The sequence below is a fragment of the Aptenodytes forsteri genome, unplaced genomic scaffold, assembly GCF_000699145.1.
Source record: "Aptenodytes forsteri isolate BGI_AS27 unplaced genomic scaffold, ASM69914v1 Scaffold155, whole genome shotgun sequence".
NCBI lineage: Eukaryota > Metazoa > Chordata > Aves > Sphenisciformes > Spheniscidae > Aptenodytes > Aptenodytes forsteri.
Genome location: NW_008794446.1, coordinates 5,478,381 through 5,501,474, shown reverse-complemented (window position 1 = coordinate 5,501,474; position 23,094 = coordinate 5,478,381). Strand labels below are relative to the sequence as shown.

Here is a 23,094-nt window from a genome sequence, read left to right as displayed (position 1 = left end):
CTGTTGCGGGGGGGGGCTTCCTTGCTGCCCCGTGGGGTCTTAACCCCGCCGGGGTTAAGCTGCCGCCCTTCTCACAGCTGGCGCGGGGATTTGCAGGTACCGGCCTGCTGGGGTGGGGGGCTGGGGCTCGTCCTCTGAGGCCCCTCGGCCCAACGGGGTGACCCGGTGGCGGCTTCACGGGCAGCGGCCCGTGCGTGGGTGGTTGCCCGGCAGGAGCTTTCCCTAGCCGGAAGCTGCGTGGATAGGTCGCTTCGTCTTTTAAAATGTATTTCTGAAGCAGATTTTAATTTCTTGACTTTCTGTCTTAGGGTAGCCTTTACCCTTTTTTTTAAATGTCTGTCTTTCCCATCGTTTTGGTAAGGCAGTGTGTATAAAACAGCAATCGTCGGAAACTGATTTTACAGTGGAAACAAGATAAACAGGAAAGTTTCTATGGCCATCTTATACCTGTTTTTTAACAGAACTGCAAAACTGGCAATGTCTGCTCCACTTGAAAGCAACTTTAAGTCAAATTCTTGGCACATAAGTTGTAATGGTTGTAAGAGTTTATATGTAATAGTATGTATTATATCCTAATATACAGTAGTGAGTGTGGATTTTTTATTTATATTTAAAATACCTCAAAAGTGTTCTACCCATTCCATCTTGATTCCTCTGCTGTATTTGCTGAGTATTTTTATTATCTCTGGTATAATTCCCTGTGCTCTTCTTGTCTGTTGTTTTCATACCGTGTTCATCATTGCGGTGTTTGAACATACATATCACAGTCCTAAAGCTGAAGAGGCTGAAGAGATTGGGTTATGACACACCCACCAAGAAGTGCAGGAAAGCGGGGTTAAGACTTGCAGCCCCACGACATTAGAATAGCACTGTATGAAAGTGTTTTCTTATTTCTTCTCAGGTTTTTCAACAACTCTTCCAGTAATGTTATGGATCAGAAAATGGCTTACAAACCTGTGGAAAGACCGACTTTCTTTGAAATATTTAAGGCGCATTGCAGTGAATCAGGTACAGCTTGTCTACAGTAAATAAATTTTATTAGGGTTGCTTTCTGGACATTGCTATTTTATACACATCTGCTGTACGCTGTATATTCCATATAAAAGTTATATGCTTGCAACTTATTAGCAGCTCTACTTGCCCCAAATCTGTATTCACTAATATCTACCTTTTTTTAAATATCTGTTTAAATTTTATTTGTAGCTTTTTTCCATCATGTGTACTAAGTTATTTTTTGTACTTGTTTTTTAGCTGTGGCTTCCTTAGGTACCTGCATGCAGGCCAGGTTTAGTCTTTTGCCAAATGCACCTGTAGTCGTACGATTTATTAATGTTAAAAGGAACCTGTTTAACTTGCCAGTCTGAGTAAAATAAGAGATAAACTGAAAGCCAGATGTATACTTTTAATTTTAAACAAACTGGATATTTATCTGCTCTTTGATTAGTTTTGTTAATGGTCTGAGAATTTGGGCAGGCGTTCTTGGATACTTTGTGGGGTGTTAGAGTTCAAAGCTATCTAGAAACAAAATAACAGACGTATGATAATGGAAGGAGTAATGCGTTTTGCTGCTAGCATTTAAATGCCTAATGTGTTTTCACATCCTGCATGGAGCATTGATTTTGTATTAATTTACAACTAATTACGGTCTTCTTACATGTATCATACATAGAATGAAGATTTCTGTTTTATGTCCTGGTTTAATAACATATGAACTCATACTTGTTGTCATGTGTTATTTGCGTGCCATTTGGCAGGTTTCTTTCTTTTTTTTTAAATGTGATTTTCTGTATGTTTTTCTTCATAGACTTAGGGCCTATCAGTCTCAACTGGTTTGAAGAACTCAGTGCAGAAGCACCCTCATATGAGCCTAAATTGTTAGGAGAACTTGATGGTCCCATTGGCTGGCTTGATCAAACATCTTTTAAAACTCCGAGGGCAAAACCCTCCACATACAGTCAGCTGGCATCAACTCCACTGATTTTTAAAGAAGAAAATACGATATTGCCACCTTGTTCTTCTGGAAAAGAACTGGATCAGAAAAAAACAGGAGCAAGTGAGTAATGTTTGGTTGGTTTTTTTTTTAAAGTGGTACTTAAAGGCTTCTTGTGCCCTGCAGAAGCAAGAGCCCTTTTTTTTTAATTATTATTACTTTTTGTTGTGGTAGCTGATGATTATTAATGTAATAGATAATGCTACTGCAGAAATTGTATGAGTAAAAAGGTTATCTTAGTAGGCTTCTGAAGATCACCTCTAAAAATGCAGAATTAATCTTAATGAATTCAGCCTTGCAATAAACTGGTAACATACATGCAAAGTTCCCCATAGAATAGATATTGTCCTAGTCCTAATGCTCTAAATACTGTTAATATAAGGAGCTTATTAGTGTAACCTGGTGACTGAGAATCAGAGTGAATTTTTTTAGCAGCCTAATTTCTTTTTTATCCAAAACCTCTGAAAATCTTTTCGAGAGAGAGTGATGCTTATCATGCTGAAGTATGAGGCGATCTGTAGGGCACTCCTTAACCTTTCTTAGAAAGATTTCAAAGCACTAAGCTCTTTGAGTTAGTAAAACTATAAGTCATGGAAAGAAGTTACACTTTTCCATTTGGAGACAAGGAGTTCTATGACTTTTATGGGTACTTCTCACTACGTTATTTCCAAATCCCAAGTACGTCATGAAAGTACATGTCACTGCTCCTTTTTGATGCACCTGCAAGCCATAGTACCTATCCTCCTTGGACAGAAAGAAGAACCTTTTCTATGGAGAATGTATGCACGATTGTATAGAAGAATCTTTTCAATGGAAGAATATCTAACCCTGTTCCTGCAATATCTGATTTGTACATCTACTGTGTCTGTGCCCTCCTAACAGTGAGAGGAGCTCTTCTAAACAGGTTACAAATGAACACAAGACTCCCTTTATTATCAGAATCGTTCTTAGATCCTAAAGCAAAGTCTTTAAAGGTGTAGAACTGTGTTACTGTTCAAATATACTTTATAACATTACTTCCATAGAATATTGCTACCCTGTTAGTTTCTCTTAAGTTCATTGCTGAACTTCTGCTCAACTTGTTCTCAGCTGAGAACATGTTTCTTCTAAATTTAGCTATTTGGACTTTTACAGTGTTAAGTCCCTAGTGAATTCTTGGTAACGTTTCAGAAGTTACAAATAAAGGAACCTCATGATTGTTCTGTTTCAAAATGGTTACTTTTCCTCTGTGCTTGTGCATGTAGACATTTATATACACTCCGTAAGGAAGGGAAGACAACTATTACCAAAGTTTCTATAGTTACCTGTGGCTGGCTCGAGACCTTTTTCTCCTGGTTTTCTTGGTTAGAGCCAACTGGCTCGTGTACCTACTTTTACTTCTTGTGAAAACAAGAGCATGGATGGAAGCTGATGGATTTCACCTGGGATGCAGCCATGCTGTGCATGTGGACTCAGGAACTCAGAAGCAGAGAGAAATGCAGAAACCTAGGTGTAATTTCTGATGTGGAAGTTTGGAAATTTCTGAGTAGGAATTCGTTTGAGTAGTTGCTTGTTCATGTGAGGGGCTCACTGTTCAGAGGGTTCTGCTGCTTTGGTGGGCACACTCTTTCTCTTTTGCCTGGAGATGTGTAGCATGTAAATAGCTACTGCTACCAGTGACAGTGCCTCCACTAACAGTTCCAGAAATAATTTTTGCTTTAAGCTGCTTATTCAAATCAAGAAGTGTATGTCTTAAGTAAATTTGAGGGAAAGATGGTACAAATGCATGTTTACATGTATTGAGTTTCTCCTAAGAATAACTTCTGCAATGACAAGAAGGGCACAATACAGTATAATAAAACTGAAATGGAATATGTGACTTCAATAATATCAAGGAAATGTACTGAAACACGTATGTATCAAATGAATAAAGTGACATAATGAGCATTTTTAGTTGTGCATTTGAGGTGTGTTTAGCATTGTTTGGACATAGAATTTGAACATGTTCAAAACACTAGAGGAAAAGGTAGTGTTTTGTTGGGCTTTTTCAACTAAAATCAGACGTTACATAGGTTTTTTTAAAGCTTATCTTTAAACTTCAAAATTGAAACTGTTACTTGTAGTTCTGCAAGATTGTGTTGATTAATATCTTCTATGTTGTAGGCAGAGAGAATTTGATAAGCCCAAGTATCACAAGAAGAAAAATAGATCAAGAAAATGAAATACTTGCTTCTCCTCCTGGTACCTGCTGCAACTGCCTTGCTGCTAGGTATGCTAAATATGTCAACACAAATATAAAATAAACTGTATTTTAAGCAAAAAGAAATATTAAAACCACCATATTTGACTGACAGACTTCTTCAGAGCAGTCAATAATCTTGTATGTCTTGTATGTTTATGATACTTCTAAGTTGCTAAGCGAATTGAAAATAAAATGCCAAGTAATTTTGAAAACTCCCTTGCTTTTAGGTGTTCTTCCTTTCTATTTTTCTACTCCTTCACAGCTGGTGTATGGCATTTGTTGACATTATTTCAGCTTCCCAACTCCTCAACATCCAGTGCAAGAAAGAGTAGTAGTGATGTATCGTGTGCTTCTCAAGTAGTAATTTGTAAAGCCATTTATAATATTTATTGAGGTTTTTTTTTTTAGTAACAGCCTTTATTTCTACATTTCAATGTAAATATTTCAGATAAATCTGCTCAAAGTACTCACATTGATTATAAGAACAGTTAAATTAATAACTTAATTAAAACCAATTAATTAAGCCAGTTTCCATAGTTTCATACAGCATATTAAGAAATGCATGGTTATATTGAAGTCTAATATACTATTTGTCAGAAAAATCATCATTGAAAATTAACATATTTCACAAAAGAAGCATTTTACAGCTTGAAATAAACTTATGGTAAGGTTTAAAATACTGACTGACGGTTAGGAGAAATCTACATTTTATTTAGTCAGGGAAATAGCCATGGTTGCAAAGAAAGAAAATAATGGAGGTGGTATTATATATAATGTCTGAAATATTTACTTATTTTCAGAAATTGAGAAGGGAAATTAATATTTTTTTAATTTGGTTTTGTTTTGCAGTCCAACTATTTTAAGGAGTACTTACAGAACACCTCAGAGAAGTAATATTCCTGGTTTGTATTTTCACTTTTTTGGTTTTACAAAATATCTGATATCTGTAGATATAAATCCTTATGTCTTAGGGATTATGTCTTAATGTCCTTATTACTGAATGTTTTTTAGGACCATATGGAAGCTTGTTTTGCACACCAAAACTTTTGGAGGTAAATATTTTATTCTTGTATTTTGTTTTTGGTTTGTTTGGGTTTTTTTCCTGAGTAGTACATTTAGAATTCTGTACAAAAATAATAGTTGTTAAATCTATTTCTAGGTCAGAACTCCAAAATGTATTTCTGAAAGTCTGGGAGCAGAGGTGGATCCAGATATGTCCTGGTCAAGTTCTTTAGCCACACCTCCTACACTTGGTGCAACAGTGATAATAGGTATTTCTAAAAATGTACATTTGCTAAGGGTTAAAAACTTCTGGTTTTGACACTGGATTTTTTTTCTTTTTTTTTAATTAGAAAGGACAAAACTCTTACAGTGATGCTTAGTGGGTGACTTTAAATAATGCAGCCCTAAAAGGAAGAAATGAAATTAAACTTATCATTGCTTTTCAAAAGTTTTCTTCCTTTGTGTAAGGGATTAGGGAATATAAATTTAGAAATAACATAGCAAAGCGTAGAAAGAGGATTAGATAATGATTGCTTTGCACTGTCACAGAAGTAGATACTATTAGGTTAAGTCATGTGAGTATATTTATGAAGTCTAAGGAGGTAACCTGTTGAGTAAACTCTCCAGCAGCAGTGCTGGTTTCAGCATTTTTAACCCCTCTCACTGTGCCTACCATCATATTGATGCAGTGAGACAGACTGAGATACTGATCCAATTGAAGACCATATTTCCTGGGTTATTTGGACAGGGCAATTCCTGGACCTCATTTACTGTGCAGCTGTGCAAACAGCTGTGCCAGCATAACTGAGGATGAGAATGAGTGAGTGATGACTGTTTAAGTGGCACTAACAGTGATGCTAAACATCAAGCCTTGACCTAAGGTGTTGCTGTAAGTGGGATTTCTTTAGCATATGATAAGCAAAATGAAATTTGACTTAATGATCTGTTGATGAAAACTCTTGAGAAAATGGGAAAACCTGGATGTCTGCTTATCTCCTGACATTGCTCTTTTTAATGTTTTTAAACTATCACTGTATAAAACATGCAAAGCATGCAAGCTTATAAAGCATACTAAGAATGCATGCAAGAATTGGGAATCTCCTCATGCAAGAATTGGTCACGGCACCAAGCCTGTCAGAGTTCAAGGAGCATCTGGACGATGCTTTTAGTCATGTGGTTTAGTTTTAGGTAGTTCTGCAAGGAACAGGGAGTTGGACTCGATGATCCTTATGGGTCCCTTCCAACTTGAGATATTCTATGATTCTGTGATTCCTCTGTTGGCAGGGAGGGAGTGGTACTATTCACAAGGCTACTGAGTTGTGCCATTTTGAGTGTTGATTGGTTTGGAATGATGTGACCTGAAAAGAAAGGCTGGGGAAAGTACCCATAGCTTAATTATGTTCTTCTGGGAGATGAGTTGTGGTTTGAGCTCTCCTTCTCATTCTCCCACTTCCTGGACGAGCCTAGTGTTTTATAGTAGTGATGCCCACTCCCTACCATCTGTCACCTGTAAAAGGAAAGAGTGAGTCATTTGGCTGCTACATGGAACCTAGATGCTGTGTCTATGAAACATGTTATTTGAATATACTGCTTTTTAGGCATCTTAATAATAGGGTTCGCTTTCTCCTTTTGTAATGTAGGTGAAAAGATATTACTGCTCTTGTGGGAAGAAATGGAAAAAAAACAAATTCCTGACAGAGGCCTGAAGATCTCATCCAGATCCTTTGACAGAAAAAATTAGAGTGTAGTGCCATGAATAACTGCTGGAAAGGGGAATGGCAGTGATGGTGGGCTCAGGGTGGTAACTGGTCTACCTACGTAGCAGAAACCACAACCTATGATTTAGGGTGTTTTGTGCTGTTATGAAACTGCATTTTTACACTGTCCCTCAGCCTCACCTGTAGGACGTTTTAGTTAGAACTTTTAGTTAGTTTTTAGTAGGTTTTTTGTTTACAGATTTCAGTTGCATTTAAAATAATCCAATGAAAACCCTCCCAAAACACAACCGTGTTTGAACATGCTCAGCAAATCACTTAGGAGCAAATGAATTGACATGTCTGTCTTTCTTCTAAAGCTAGAGAGAATGATTCTATTTCTGGAGCAAAGCAACAGGATGAAAGAGCTGAGCTTGTAAGTAGTTTTAAGAGCTATGCTGTTCTTTAATTTCAGTTAAGCTATTCAGTTACGTGTTTACGCTCCTTGAGCTAAGAATAAAAAATTCTGTCATTTTCATTCTAGGCCCTCCCATCTGGCTATTTTTAAAAGTTACTGCTCACAAAACTAAACTTGCAAAACCTGGCTGTAGACTATTTTCACAAATAACCCCCTTTGAGGAATGTTTTTGCTATGTTTTAAAAAAAAAAAAAAAAAAAACAACCACAAAACAAAAAAACCAAAATCACTTGGATTCAGCAGCAGTGGGAGTCATTCAAAGAGAAATCAAACCTAGGAATTGTAATATGCTACTTACCTGAGGGTTTGTTTGTTTTTTATTCCTCTTTTGTCAAAGTTTTGGGAGTTATTGTTTGGCAATAACTTCTTGTGCTCAACTACTACACCAAGAGTTGAAGTTTAGTATTAATTTCAGTCCTTTGATAGTGTTAGGGAGAGTTCCTGCAAATTGTAATTTTACTCTGTATATGAAAGCTGAATGATTATTCAGACTGAAAACCAACGATGGCACGAATAGGATTCAATTACAAATTTACATTTGATTCTTAACTACTTGAAACTTCACAGTTAACAAACCGTTACAAGTTAAAATAAGCAAAACTGCTTTCTCCTTCCTCATATCCCCTTTGTTCCTTTTTGAGAGGCTTGCTCATAGTAAACTGCTGAACCCATTCACTGCCCTTAAATTGATTGTAGAATGGAACCTGGTTGGCATTGAAAATGGGAATTATCTGCTTATTTATTTTCAAGTGTACCTGTGAAAATGTTACCTTTCATTTTAAGAGATGCAGAACTATTCAGATGCTGCAGTAAATGTTTAGAGTTGCATGCTTTACTGTTAAAGTGACACTTACTGGTATGTAATATAACAGCTTATGTCTTTGGTTTACAGATTTTGCACAACTTTTTTTCCAACCGTGATAAATGTCCTGGGACAAGTGATACAAGTACGCTGTCCGTACCAGAGACAGTAAAGCTAAATGCTGAAGATGACATCAGAGATTTTGGTATGCATTGATGCTTTACTACTGAGTATACTGTGAAGCAAGACTGAGGGTAAAGTTACATTGTATGTCTTGAGCTGATCCTATGGCTTATTTCCTCTACCAACTGTGTACTCCCACTTCCTGAATTGATTCAACTTTGTAAAACTAATCTGGCCTTAGAAAAGGGAATCAGTTTCTGTTGAGTGAGTGAATTAAATCAGGTTACCATGCCACTGGATGACAACCAGATTAGTACTGGTGTAAGTGAAGGTGTGAGACTGTATGGGAGAGCTGAGAGAGAAAAGTGGTACAGGCTCAAGGGGGAGCAAGACTACTACTTCTGGCTATTCAATAGGTTTAGCTTTATAATGAAGTTTCACCCTAATGCTCATTATTCTGTGGTGAGCTTGTTTTTTAATCTGGCTATATCCTTTCTTCATTTACTTCACCTATTAGTAGTTCAAAACATGACATCATTTAGGAAAAGAAATGTTGATTTTTCTTAAATGAATGCAGAAAATACTCAGTCAAGGGGAAAAAATGTTTTCATTCTGTGTTCTTAGGTCATGTTAGTGAACAAGTGAAAATGTACACTTCAGTGTGAGCTTTTTGATTTTTGTCGAGAAATGATGGCAGAAGGGAAGAATATTAACAAATTTGTTCAGCATGTGTGGGTATAAAAGGGTGCTGCAGAGATTGACACAGGACAATATATCCTTAGGATTGTATGTCTCTTTCTCTGAATTGAATGGACTGCCCTGAAAATATTGTTTGGTGGTACATGTAGGAATTGTGAAAGAATCAGTTTAGAATTTGACGAGGCCTGAGAATGCGGTGGTCAGGAAGCATTGTTGCTTGTAGAGCGATATATACTGCTATTTTTATATTGTAGGCTCAAACAAGCTGAGAATAATGTAGTTGGTAGTAAACAGATTCAAGTAATCTGTAGTCAGGAAAATACTTTTAGAAATTAAGGACAAATTAATGTCCTGTACTGTGTTCCAAAATGGCTTATTACATCCCATACTACAGTAGAGAAGGCTAGTTAAAACAATGTCTGAGTAAAAACAAGAGGAAGAAGAAACCCATTTCTTTTAAAGTACAAAATAACTTTTGCAAATGTCACTTCCCCCCCCCCCCCTTTCCTTTCCCTTTTTGATAATAGTTAATGGCATTTGAAGATGCAATGTTAAAAGGATAGCTCAAACTCCATGTTTTCCCCTTCTCCATTTTCATTTTTTGATAATAGTTAATGGCATTTGAAGATGCAATGTTAAAAGGATAGCTCAAACCTCCATGTTTGTAGCTTTCAAATGTTGGCTTTCTCTGGAATAGTGTTGTATGATCATGAAAGGCAATCAGTTTTATGAGGTATGTGTTTTGTTTCAGTCAAAGAAAATAAGAGAGATTATAACATTGATTTGAATACCTACATGATTTTAAGGATATGAAGAGATTATTTACATTGTACAAGTTGTGTCCTTAATGGCAGTAAGACTGAATATATACACTCAGTCCAAAGTACAAGAACTGCCAAATATTTCAGAGATATTTTTGTTGGATTTTTTTGATTTTTAGTTGTAATAGTTTGGGGGAAGAGGAAAACTTTTTTTAACTGTTTATATTTAGTGTAACCATGGACTACGAGGTATGTACTGTCATGTATTAACACTTCAGAATTTTACAAAAGGAGCTAAATTTGCATATATTCATTAAGCATATTCATTTATAACCCAATCATTAATTCCTAAGGTTCATGTCCCTAGTTTAAGTAAGCCTAAGGCTGGTCACTGTAGCACAAAGCTTTAGGCATCTGGCCCTTGTAGCAGAATTCACAGCTTTACTGTAGGTATATGTGGCAGGGTGGCAGTATATAACCATGGATTCAGAGTTAAGATTCTTCAAATACATAGTAATCAGCATGTTGACTGGGAAGCTATTTAAATTGAAAAACTAGTGGGAAACATGAAATTCTGTAACATTTTACATACTTCACCCTGGCCTGTTGCCCAAAACTTCATATTTAAACTCTTTAATTCAAAAAACAAAATGACATCGTTCATTCAATTTATAACCCTGATCAGAGTAAATGGTCTATCTTTAACCTCAGTGTCTAGAACTATACATGAAGTAGGACAAGTAGGTTCAATACCCTCTGCTAATAAGGATTCCAACCTGAAATGGGACAATATGTTCTAATAGTGAGTCAATGTATGACTCCAGAGCAGAAACATCCAATGTTTAAGCCTCTTTTTTTCTGAGTATTGTATTATTTGCCCAGAAAGAGAGGCACTGAGAAAACAAATTAAGTAGTTATTGCCTGGTTAGGGCACTTACTGAGAAAACAGGAGAATTCTGTTGTGCAGTCCTTGGTTTTGGGGTTGTAATTTCACTGACCCTCCAGTGAGTCTAGAATTCAAAATGAGGAACTCTTCTTGGCGCGCCCCCCCCCCCCCCAGCATCAGGTTATTCAGTGTACAACCAGTATCTTTACAATCTTTCAGATACTCTTGGTATTCTATTTCAATTAAAGGTAGTGGCTCCTGTTTAAATAAAAAAAAATACAACTGTGTCTTTTTAGAAAGCTCTGTTGACAAATTATTAGAGTAGCACAGAAGTTACTCCAGAGGAATGCCCTTCAATAAGGGAAAAGGACCTGTACACTCAATGTGTAGTGTTAGTTTCTTCTTTTTGAGATTTTGTTTAGTGATACCTTCTGCCACTCAGGCAAAAAGTAGAAAGTAAAGAGAATGGGTAATTGTTAGAGATGTGATGAAAGAGGTGGTTTTATGCCTACAGCATGGGCATGAACCATTAATGGATGTATTACAAATAGTTGGATGTGTGTGACCAAGTATTGGGAAATCTTCTGTGGACTTCCAAATGGAAAATCTTTCATACACTAGGTTATTTAAAAGTTCTAATAGGGAAAATAGTTCTAAATTATAGAAATTGTACCTAAAAAAGGCTTATGGAAAAAGTTAAGCTATTGGTTATGTGCCCAAGGAAAACAGAGGACAAGGATGTTTTCTAGGTACTTGGTTACAATTTCTTTGATACGAAAAAGCCTTAAAAAGTACTCTCAAAATAAAACCTAGCTATCTTTTTGAATGTGAAATATTTTGATAGGTAGGCCTAGTTTCATACATTTGAGAAGGTAATATTTTTATTTGGTATGTATAAGCTTTTAAGGCTGTCTATGAAGTAGAGTTTAGGTTATTTTTTCCCCACTGCATATTATTTCTCTACACAAACAAAAAATTCTCATTATTTTGCTAATATTTGTGCCAATCATTTGGAACTTCTTAAAAGCTTCCTAATAAATTAAAAAAAAAAAAGAGAATCTTTTCTAAATCCTTCTAGACACTATACTATTCTATATCAAAGCAAAAGATTGTTATTTAAGGATGATTCTAGTAAACTGTTTCCTTAGCTGCCAGTTATAGACAAAAATAGGCAGCTTCTTAAGGTGTTTGGTGCCTACTATCTGGTATAAACTTTGGAGGAAAAAAATCTAGACATTTATCTTGTAAAATTACCTACTCATTCTCCTGTCTGTAGAAAAAACAAAATTCTTCTGAGACAGCTAGGTTTCCTTTTGGAAACCTGCTTCACCACCACAGTCCTCAGGAGGCCAGGGCATCTGCATGTATGTCCTTTGCCTCCTGTTTCCTCTAACAGCTGCTGTTAATTGCCATAAAATTGAAAGCTGTATTTACCTATAAAAACACAACGCTGTTCCTAAGTTATTTCCTAAAACTTAATTTTTTACTTCTTTTCCTCTCCCCATCTTCTCTAAACTGTTTAGGGTCGGAGATGTTAGATGGCTTATTTGGTGAGATGAATAGCTTTGAGGATACGTTCAACATGCCTGCTAAGTCCGATGGAACTCTTCTGCTGATGCCAAACGCTCTGGATGCAGTAGAGAAATGTGAAATAAACACAGATAAAGCACAAGAAAAGGGGGATGTTCCTTCTGAGCAGCCTAATAGAAGAAAGACTGGCATTTCACAGGAAGCGAGAACAACTAGCTGGACTGAAAAAAGCCACTCTGTTGAAATGAAGGATTCTTTACTCCAAAACATAGATAAAGATACAGGGGATGGTAAAGATAGCTGTTTAATAGGACAGGAAAAGGAATTGGAGTCACTTAAGATCGCAGGAGATGTGCAAGATTATAGAACACACAAGTCATCTGAGAATGAGAAGCCTGTGAAAGAAGACGTGCCGTCTTCATCAAGCCAGTGGTCTCAACTGAACTTATCTGATCTTGATGTAACTCACTTGGAAATGTCTATATGTAGCTCTCCACCCTCTGACTTATGTAGAGAGAAAAATTTAGAAGAGACGTCACTACTAATGACCAAGGATGATGCTGTGGAAACATCTTTACTGAATACTTCAGGCTTGATAAAAGCACAAAAGCTGTTGAGTGTCAATTTGTCAGAAAAGTGCTATGAAGTGAAAAATTCTGAAAACAACCCAACATCGGAAATAACTCCAGTAAAATCTGTGTCTCTGAGTGTCCAAGATCCAAAGTTAGTAAAAGGATGTGCAGCTGAGAAGGTTTCCAAAATGAGCTGCTTAAACTGTAATTCTTTTTTCGTTGAAAGTACAAATGTCACAGAGTATTCTGTAGTCTACAATGGCAGCTTTTCCAAGCATTTAAAAGCAACTTCTAAGTCTGTTGTAACTGATGTTCTGTCTCACCCACTTGTATGTAGTGCTATATCTCCAGATAATTGCAATGACCTACATTTAACAAATAGTGAAAATACTCTTACGAAGTCTGACTTTAAAAGCCTGAATATGTTATCCAGCTTGAGAAAGAGATCCAAGAGGTTTATTTATACAATAAATAAGACTTTACTGTATCAAGAAGAAAAATTACAGAAAGAAGTAACCTCTGAATTGCCTATTCATCCTGTATTACCACATTTGGAATTTGATTCGTGTGAATTTAAAGGTTGTCATGTGGCCAGTGTTGATGAGCAAGGTATATTATTAAGCTTTTCATCATTTGTGGAGGATTCTGTATTTATTTATTAAGAACACTTTATATAAATGTTTCAGATAAAATAGTGTAAAATCTTGCATTTGTGATAAAGTAGCTCTGAAACTGACTAGTCTGGGAATCGAGATATGGAATTGGTCTATTATAATAATACTGACAGAACAGCATTATTTTCAAATAGCCTGGTGCTAACTTACTGTTTTAGTCTCAGGTTAGTTTCTGGAATAGAAACTTCCACCTGAACAGCTATTCTAATTGACAAACTTAATTATCTTTGTCAATGCTGTTTAGACATCCATAATGTCAAGGGCCATCCTGTCTGAGTTGGTAACTTCTAAGAGATCATAAAGAATGGTAAAGTTATATTTTTATTTTTCTAAAATTAGGGGGTTTAAGACTGTACATCTGTTTCTTCCAGAAGTACAATATCTTTTAGAAAACAAATTATATAACAAAAGCAAGGACATACTCCTATTTTTAAGAGCTGTTGTTCTTGCTAGAAGAATTACTTAATATTAGGAATCGAAGTACTTCTCAAAAAAGTTTGCAAAAAGTCCTTATGTTGAGACAGGAATGGAAGCCCATCTCTTCAAATTTCATTGCAACTAAAAATTGATTTTTTTTTTTTTTTTAAACTGACAGCATTAACTGGAGGCTACTCGCTTGTTTCTGGTTATTAGAACATGATTAGATTAAACAGATCTCCAATCTTGTCAAGGCATTCACATTTGTAAACAGAGGTGATATTTATGGTACCAGTGTTACATATGTGTAGAAATGATCTTATGGGCCAAAATTTTATGAAAAGCTGAATCTACATTTGTTTGCATAAAAGAACTAATTTATTAATCCTTTTTTTTCCTATAATGTCTTCTTTTTTAGACTGCTTGCTTTTTGCAGAGAGAAAGCATTTGCAATCGAATATCAAGGAGAACAATTTCAGCACTTGTACTTTAAAAATGGATATAATGGATAATTCATCTGATAATTCCTTCAACGATAGGCTGAAGCAACAAGACCTGAGAGACTTGGGGAAAAATGCAAGAGAGGATCAACCTGCTACATCATTAAAATGCTTAGAAGTATCTAATACACAGAAAGAAGACACAACAGCTGCTTTAAATAGTGAAATAATTTCAAATATAAAATGTAAAGTTCTAACTTCAGCATGCCTAATGGCAAGAAAGCATTCCAGATTGCTCCCTAAAGGCTGTTGCTTAGAGAAAGGCAAGGAAGATAAGTATATGAGTGCTAACGTGAATGATGGAGCTACTGTACCTCAGAGCCTTAAAGAACAATTTGCGTGGTCTTCTCCTAGGGATAATGAATGCTTGATTGATATGCACCGTGACGCTACATCTGTGGCAAACAGCGGTTTCAATACTACTTTGAGTCAGATCAGCTTTGGCATAAATGGAGTCAGTAGTGATTGTTGCAATAAAATATCCACTGATAAAAGGCATGCTACAGACCAATGGTCAGTAGTTGACTGTAGAGAAGTACTTGGACCTTTGGGAATAAACTGCTCAGAAAATGATAGTACTGGGTTAAAACAAGGGGAGAAAACAGTTGCAGATGCCTCTTCAGAAGTTGTAGCTGACAATCCAGAGTCAAAGTCAGTTGAAAATAATGAAAGCCCTCAAGCAGCTGCTTGCAATAACAGAGCTGTAGAGATTGCTAAAGAATTGTTAGATTGTATAGATGATAGTTCTTTAAATGAAGTAATTTCTGAAGAAGATAAACAAGTAGCACCTATGTATTCCAGCAAAAAGTCAAAGGAGAACCTAAAGTATGAAGTGAAATCATCAGGAAATCTTAATGCATGCAGTTTGAATCTGGGCTTTGGTGGTTTTCAGACTGCTTCCAATAAGCAGATTAAATTCTCTGAAGTCAGTATAGCAAAAGGCAAAATGCTGTTCAAAGATATTGAAAATGAATGCTTTGAAGCCTCTTCCATGAAAAGAGTCACAAACTCTTCAAATCAAGTTAAAAAGGAGAATACGTTTTTCTCAGATTCAGAAAGCAAGTTGGGCAGTAATTTATCTGATTCTTTAGATTCACAGACAAGTTTTCTGGAGCCCAGGCATACACAGTTTATTCCACATGAAGTTGGCTTGTGTAAAAGCTTTCCTAGAAGTCAACAATCCTTGCAAAAAACAAATCAAACCTTGACAGCAAGCCAAGAAGCTGAAATTGCTGAACTTTCTAGTATCCTGGAAGAAACAGGTAGTCAGTTTGAATTTACACAGTTTAGAAAGCAAAGTAACATGATACAAAACCATGCCTTTCAACAATTCGGAACTGTAGAAACATGTGGAACAACGAATGCAGAAAAAATTTATGGAACAAGGAAAGATGCTGATTTTTGCAGCGCTTTTAAATCTGAAAATCAAGTAAAAAATGACAAGTATTGTACTAAGCAGGAAGACACAAATGAAGACTCTAAAGTGGTGGAATACGAAAGAGAAAACACAGTGGCTTTCCATAAAAATGACAAAAAGTTTAGCTTTACTAACTTAGACAGAAATGAAAGTAGCATATCTGATGGGAGCTTTCCAGTAGCTAAACAGGACAGCTTTTCTAATTTTGTAGGCTTTACTTCAGCTGGAGGTAAAAAAATAAATATTTCTAAGGAGGCTTTGACCAGATCTGCAGAGCTCTTCAGGGATTTGGTTGATGATAATGATTTGTTTAAATCTTCTGAAACTAGTACTAGATGTCGCAATTCAAATGGGCATATGTCTTCTAACTGTAATTTTGTCAGATGCCTGACAAAAGAAAACAAAGGAAAAATGGTTTGTGTTTCAGATTTCAAAAGCATAGATGCCATTTCCCACACCGGTTCTGTTTCCCACCATGCGCAGAAAAAAAATGAGGAAAATATTAGTACACTGTTTAAGGAAAACAAGGAAAATTGGACAAAAAGATCAATAAATGATAATGAAAGTGTTAATTTCAATAGTACTAACGCTATCATCAAGAGTCTACCATCCGTTAAAAAACATAACCAGAATCATAAAACTTCCAAACAATTTTTGAATCAAATAGATTGCCAAGTTGAAGGTAGTTTGCAAGAAGACTCATTAGATGAAACATGTCTAGGAGATGCTATTGCAACTGCAGAAGAACATAGTTTAAGCATATCAGATGAAATGGAAAACCTATCTCCTAATCAGAAAGGAGAAGACAGAAAGCAGGAAAATGAACACTTGTCACAAAAATTTCAAACTCCAGCTGATGGTGATATATCCATTTCTGATGCAGCTTTGGATAATTCTCTACACTTGCTCAACGTACAAGGTGGAGAAAGAGATGTAAATGTTTTGGAGAACTCTGATAAACAAAAGACAAATAGTATAAATATGGAAGAAGACACCACCCATGATAAGATCCTGTTAGTGAATGAGAGCAGAAGAAAAATAGGTTCTTGCCATCATCATCAAATACCTTTCAAGCAAGAGGTGCATGTTGAAAAAAATGAAATGAAGGGGAGTTATCTGACTGGTTTTCATACTGCTAGTGGCAAGAAAATAACAATTGCTGATGGATTTTTGGCTAAAGCTGAAGAGTTTTTTGCAGAAAATGTTGATTTAGGAAAGGAACATAATGACAGTTTTGTGAACCCCTTAAGGAAAAGGAAATGTGGTAAAAACTGTGTCAAAGACTGTGACTTATGTATTGAAAGCATTGCTCAATGTGATCCCAAAAAACTTAATTTTAATAAAAAGCTTGTTCCTGAAGAACCTGGAGATCAATTTAAGCAGACAGTAGAGAGCAGTCCCATTAAACACACTGTGATTCTTGATACTGTTAAAGTAGATACATTTGTTAATCTAGGTGAAGATTGTGAAAGAAGTTTGGTAACTTCATCTGCACATAGAAAAGCTGATGTCAGATCTGGACAGTCAGAATTGAAATCCTTTCCCAGACAGGAGAGTGATGCTTTAAGTAGAACTCATTTGTCTGAAGATGGAAAACTGTTTGCAGCGGGAAAGACGGAATACTCAGCAAAAAAGAGGGATGATTCAGAAAACATGCATGATTTTCCTGTGCACTCTGCTGCATCTCTGCATTTAATGAAGGTATCAAATGACCTTGAAGAGAATTCTGTGCCTGGAGATACAAATACTTTCTTTGTTGAGGATACTAACAATAAATCGAATCGATCCCTCCTCTTAACTTCAAAAAGTAGCTCTTCTCATTTGAACTGTAACAGTAAGGAATTTGACTTAGAACATTTAAATGAACCTTGTGCTGATACAGACTGCTTGACAGACACCATAGTTAATGCTTGCCAAAACCAATCACTAGTCAGTCTTCCTGAAGATGGAACTGATTTAACCAGGTTAAAAGAAACAACACTTAATGTTGAAAATGAAAAGGGTGATCTGAAACAAATTATGTTTAGTACAGCAAAAGGTAAAGCAGTTTCTGTTTCGGAAAGTGCATTAGCAAGAGTCAGACAAATGTTTGAAGAAGACTACAGTGAATCTGTAAAATATGAAATTGAGACTAACTCAAGAACTAATCAAACAGAAATTGCTGGAAATTCATCTTCCGTCATTCATGCTGAGTGTCCTAATTCTGCGAAGTTTTTAAATGCTACAAGAAGTGAAGAGATTAATTCAGCCGCATCCCATTTTCTTAAAGTAAATGCAAGTGCTAGTGAAAATGGTCACCAAGATACAAACACATTTGCAGATGCAAAGTCTGTTTCAAATTCTCAGAGGCGATGCTTTGAACAGAATACTAAGCATTTAGGGCACTTGCCTGTTCCAGATAAGCAGATAAAGCAGTCAGATTCTTCTACAAGCAATCTTGGATTTTTTAGTACAGCAAGTGGTAAGCCTGTACAACTGTCAGAAGAGTCACTCAGGAAAGCTAGACAGCTCTTTTCAGAAATGGAAGGTAATAGTTCATCTCATGTACAAGAAGCATATTTAGTTGAGGAAGATGTTGAAAAGTCTGAAATGCACACTGAAGTAGTTCCTAGGAAAATGCAGATAGCGTTACCAAAAGGGGAAGAAAATGCCAGCACTGAACTGATTTCAAATCCAGCTTTTGGGTTCAGCACTGCAAGTGGAAAGCAGGTAACAGTCTCTAAAAATGCCTATCAAAAAGCAAAGGCAATTTTAAAAGAATCTGATGACTTTTTAAGCAGTGGACTTTGCATTACAGATCAACTACGTTCAATTAAAGAGAGTGGTCAACATGCAAAATCTTTAACTGATAAAGTGATCTCAGAATCCAAAATTGAAAAAAGCTGCAATGAAGACTTTGACTTAAAAAGCATCTACCCTGAGGAAACGAAGTCTTTTCCAAGCACTTACCGTGTCAAAATGCCTGAGTATGTACTGCATAGTAAGAAAAACAAGCAGTTAACGTTATTTAAAAATAGCTTTCAGCAGGAGGAGACTAGGTCTTTCGGAAAAGGGCAGCTGAATCTGGGGATGAAAACCGAGTCTGAAGCAGTTTCATGTAGTGCTACTGCTAAAGCAGAAATAAATATTAATCTTCTCCAAACTCCAAAAAATTACTTGGAAGTGGAGGCTGTAGAAAGTGCAAGAGCTTTTATGGAAGACAATCTTTCCAATTCTGGAGTACAAATCAATGCTGCACAGTCCTTCAGTGACAGACTGGATAAAAACTTTCAAAATAAGACCTTTGGGAAGAGGCACTTTGAAGAAGAAAACTCACTCGGTAGGTCTTTGTCTTATATATGTTCAACTCCATACTTCTGCACTGTGGGTTGTTTGGGGCTTTTTTGCATGTCATTGATTTTTTAGGTCATATAGAAATTTAAGTTCTTACTCTGAGTGTTAATGACAAAAATTCTTGCTGCAGGCAATAATTCATCCACTCTTTCCAGCCTTCAATACACGGTACAAGCTAAATTTGTGATTAGTAACTTTGAAGGTGTGCAGATTTTGCTGTTTTATCATGAAGATACGGAAGAAAGCTACTGCTTATTTTCTCTCTGAGCAGACTTCTTTTTTTCCTCTCTGCACAAATCTAGTGGGGTTTTTTTAATTGAAAAATGAGAAGTAGTAATTCCATTTTAACTGGTTTGTGCCTTGTAGGTGAGGACAAGGTTTTACTTATATTGAGACTGCTAGTGTGATGTGAAAAATAATTGTCCATCTAAAAGCATGGTTTCTTGCCATCTAAAACTGATCTGTCTCAGGGCTGAAGTGTTGGTACTTAATGCTTGCACAGCCACCCAGACCTGCTCAGGGACCTGGGCCAGCTGAAAACTATGTTGCAATCTACCCTTCCATAAAGAGTTGCTGCCTAGCTGCCTAAGTTCAGGTACAAAAGTTGGGCAGGCTAGTGCAGGAAAGCTTGGGTAGGTGTGAAAAGGCAGATAGGACCCTATCAGTACAACTTGAAACAGCTGTGACACAGTTGAACCACATCCTTAGTTACAGCTTCTGTAAAAGATGTGTTACACGCTTTTTTTAGAATTCTGCAGGGACCCTTTGATTACTGAAAGTACAAAAGAAGACACAGGTGAGCTGTGCTGCTGAAGTCCACTGTGGTGCACTTTGAGGCAGACTGTCTCAAGTATGTTTGATAACTTAAGGCTCACAAATTTTGATTTGGATGGAACAGACCTACTGACCACAAAAGATTCTGCAACAGACTTCATTATATGGAGCCTTGAAATCATTCTTGGTAACAAATATACAGCTCTTCTGTACAGAAGAAACTTCTGCAAATTGTGGTGAAGTAGCTCTGTATTCGAAAAGGCCGTTTAATACAGACGTGATCTGAAAAATTGCTACTTCTGCTTGCTCTGACTTCTTGAATGTTTTATTTAGAAATTATAATTAAGTTATATGGTATTGGTAAGAAACTGAACTTAAAAGGAACATCACTTTTAAAAATCTGTGGTTTTATCCTAGGACAACCTCCAATTAAAAGACAACTACTGCTTGAATTTAACAGAACAAAGAATCCCCCCAGATCTTTGAAAGCTTCGAAAAGCACCCCTGATGGTAATTTTAGTCGTCTTGTGTTCTAAGCAGTAATCTGATGTCAGTTGTTATTTTTAGAATTCTTCAATTTCCAGTAAACTAACATATAATAAGATTGCCTAACTGCTAACTGCTTCTTTTATCAATATAGTCATGAAAATTCAGGGAAGGTGCTATGGTAATGTCTCTGCTGACTTGAAATCACATGATTAGTGGTATGCCTTATTGTGTAGAATCTAAATGTATTACAATGTACTACTTCTGCAAGAACTCAGATTTAATTTCCAGCTCAGTAGGAATTTATCCAGTTTCTCACAATCCTAAATCTCACAAATTCTAGTCTCACTAGGAAGAATATATTTTACTGATCTGTAATTTCTCAATTAAAAACTGTATCTACAGGAAAATGAGAAGGTACTGGTAATTTCATCATATAATAACTTGTGAAGAATATACTTACTGATAGGTGTCTACATTACAGATGCTTTTAGTATTTCGAGCCAGTAATATGGAGGCTTATGAAAGTGAAATCAAGGTTTTAAAGTTTGAGTTGATGCTTTATGTGAAGCTAGTTAGTGATTAGGGTACTAGGATAATGTGATTTTTTTAATGTGATTTTTGGTCATGGCTTTTGGTTATGGGCTAATTTGTGTTCTTTAAGGAACTTGTTCTTTCAAAGCACTGCGTGCTCTCACCTAGAATTCAGTAGCAGGATTCATCAAATATATTGGTTTAACCAGTATATTGGTTCCGGAATGCTGTCCTAAATCTGTTCTAAAAACATAAACCCCATGATTCACAGAAAGTTTTAAATGGAATTTGTAAGTTGCTGCCAGAGAATAATTTTATACCCTTCACAGGTAAATATTATCCTACCCTACAGCAGGATCTGAACAGTGTTATTCTTTGGTGGAACATCTGAAAACAGTTCTAATCTCCAGTATAGTCTTGCCTCTGACTTCTAGAATATGTGGCATCTTGTATATATGACTTCTCATATGAAACTTCCTCTTTGCAGCCTGAGGGCATAGCACAAATGAGTTTAAATTCCAGGCAGACATGATTTAGTTACGTTGGTAATTCCAAGATAAGCATGTCCTTCAATGATGGAAGGAGGAGTTTGTGCAAATGTGCTCTTTTCTGTTGTAACTTTAAAAAAAAATAAAAAGTTGCTAAAAGAATTCTAAATTGAATGGTGAGCCTACCTGGAATTAAATATATGATAAACATTTCCCTTTCAGGAGCCTAAAAACATCTTGCAGGCTCACAAATAGGAACTTTCGAGAGTTCAGCACTGTGGTCACTTATCCTTTAGATCAGTCTGCAACTAGTGTGAAGATGTTATACAAAGATTTTATTTGGGGAAAACAAAAGAGAACAAAGATGTTTAAATCCACTCTGGAAACTTTTCTATATATCTATAACATTAATATAGAAAAAACATGTGCTTTAAATATCTATCCATGTAATGTACCATTTCAAACTTTTTTTCTAATTATAGGCATTTTCAAAGACAGAAGAAAATTTTTGTACCATGTTCCTTTAAAACCCATAACTTGTCGACCTTTTGGGTGAGAAATTTATAATATATTTTAGAGTTCTTCTAATGCAATTTCTTAAAACCTCGCAAGCTCTTGTAACTTTTTAAAAATATATGGTAATAATTTGCTACCCAACTTTATAAAAGACTAATAATTTTACTTCACAATAAACATATTAGATTACCATATGTCATACATTGCTGCAGTAGACCAGTGAGATGCTAAACAAATTTTACACTTGTATTTCTCTTTTCTTGATAGATAGAAATTAAGTATTCGGTTTTTAAAATGTCCAAGACTGATACTTTGTCTTTTTATTGACATAGTGTTGAAAGTTGTATTACTAAATGAAGAATATCAAAACCCTGACAAAGCTTTTTGTCAGGAAGCTGAAACCTGTATGTTTAAATGTCCTCATCTCTGTAGGGCTACTGAAGAACGACAAGAAGTCAAGAATCCTACCCTTACTCTACCAGATCAAGACTTCAAAGGATTCAAATCTAAACCTGCCATTTTTCAGCACTGTGCACTAAGGCAGTCTTCAAATGGTACTCCAGGAGTTTCTACTTTATGTAAGGCCTCAGCAAAAGAGAGTGAAGAAACAAGAAGTTTGTACAAATCTGGCAAAACTGTTAAAACTTTTATTCCACCGTTCAAAACCAAGCTGACGTTTTCTACAGGTGAACAAAGCAGCAGCAAAAGATGTGACTCACCAATCAGCAAAAATATGACTGAAGAGACAGAATTAAATCAGATCACAACTGAACAAAATATTGATGAACCTCAGGATCACCGGTCTTGCATCCAGCATGCCGCAGACACTGACCTAGAAAATGGCAATTTAGGTATTTTCAGATTTTGATCACTTGCCTATTGTGAATACTAACTATCAGAACTGACCCTTTAAGGGTTTTGCATGTTTTGTCAGACGACTTCTTTTTTAAATAAAAAGAAGCTTCTTTTTAAGCTTAGGTTTTTGATTTGTTGGGGGTTTTTGCAGGAAAATTAGGAAATAATTACTTTCCTAGTATTTTGTATTGCACTCCTAATAAAACATATTCATCTCATCTCCAAATTTAATTAAGAACACGAAAAATTTGTTTTTAGACAGTGCTTCAGAATAAGTGTTTAAGATGGCTTATGTTTCATTTGATATTTGATTTTATATACCTCTTCAGTAAAATATTCTAG

At 36.0% G+C, this 23,094-nt stretch overlaps 1 protein-coding gene across 1 annotated transcript in view; it reads left to right on the top strand.

Annotated features, from left to right (window-relative positions):
* Positions 1–941: 941 nt before the first annotated feature.
* BRCA2 (BRCA2, DNA repair associated) overlaps positions 942–23,094 on the top strand; it is a 42,104-nt gene continuing 19,951 nt past the window's right edge. The window contains exons 1-13 of the mRNA XM_009290205.2: positions 942–1,008; positions 1,805–2,053; positions 4,133–4,238; positions 5,061–5,113; positions 5,223–5,263; positions 5,371–5,482; positions 7,288–7,343; positions 8,278–8,392; positions 12,180–13,367; positions 14,268–19,085; positions 20,291–20,383; positions 21,864–21,933; positions 22,330–22,748. Coding sequence (XP_009288480.1) covers positions 942–1,008; positions 1,805–2,053; positions 4,133–4,238; positions 5,061–5,113; positions 5,223–5,263; positions 5,371–5,482; positions 7,288–7,343; positions 8,278–8,392; positions 12,180–13,367; positions 14,268–19,085; positions 20,291–20,383; positions 21,864–21,933; positions 22,330–22,748 — 7,387 coding nt within the window. The remainder of the gene's footprint in view (positions 1,009–1,804; positions 2,054–4,132; positions 4,239–5,060; positions 5,114–5,222; positions 5,264–5,370; positions 5,483–7,287; positions 7,344–8,277; positions 8,393–12,179; positions 13,368–14,267; positions 19,086–20,290; positions 20,384–21,863; positions 21,934–22,329; positions 22,749–23,094) is intronic.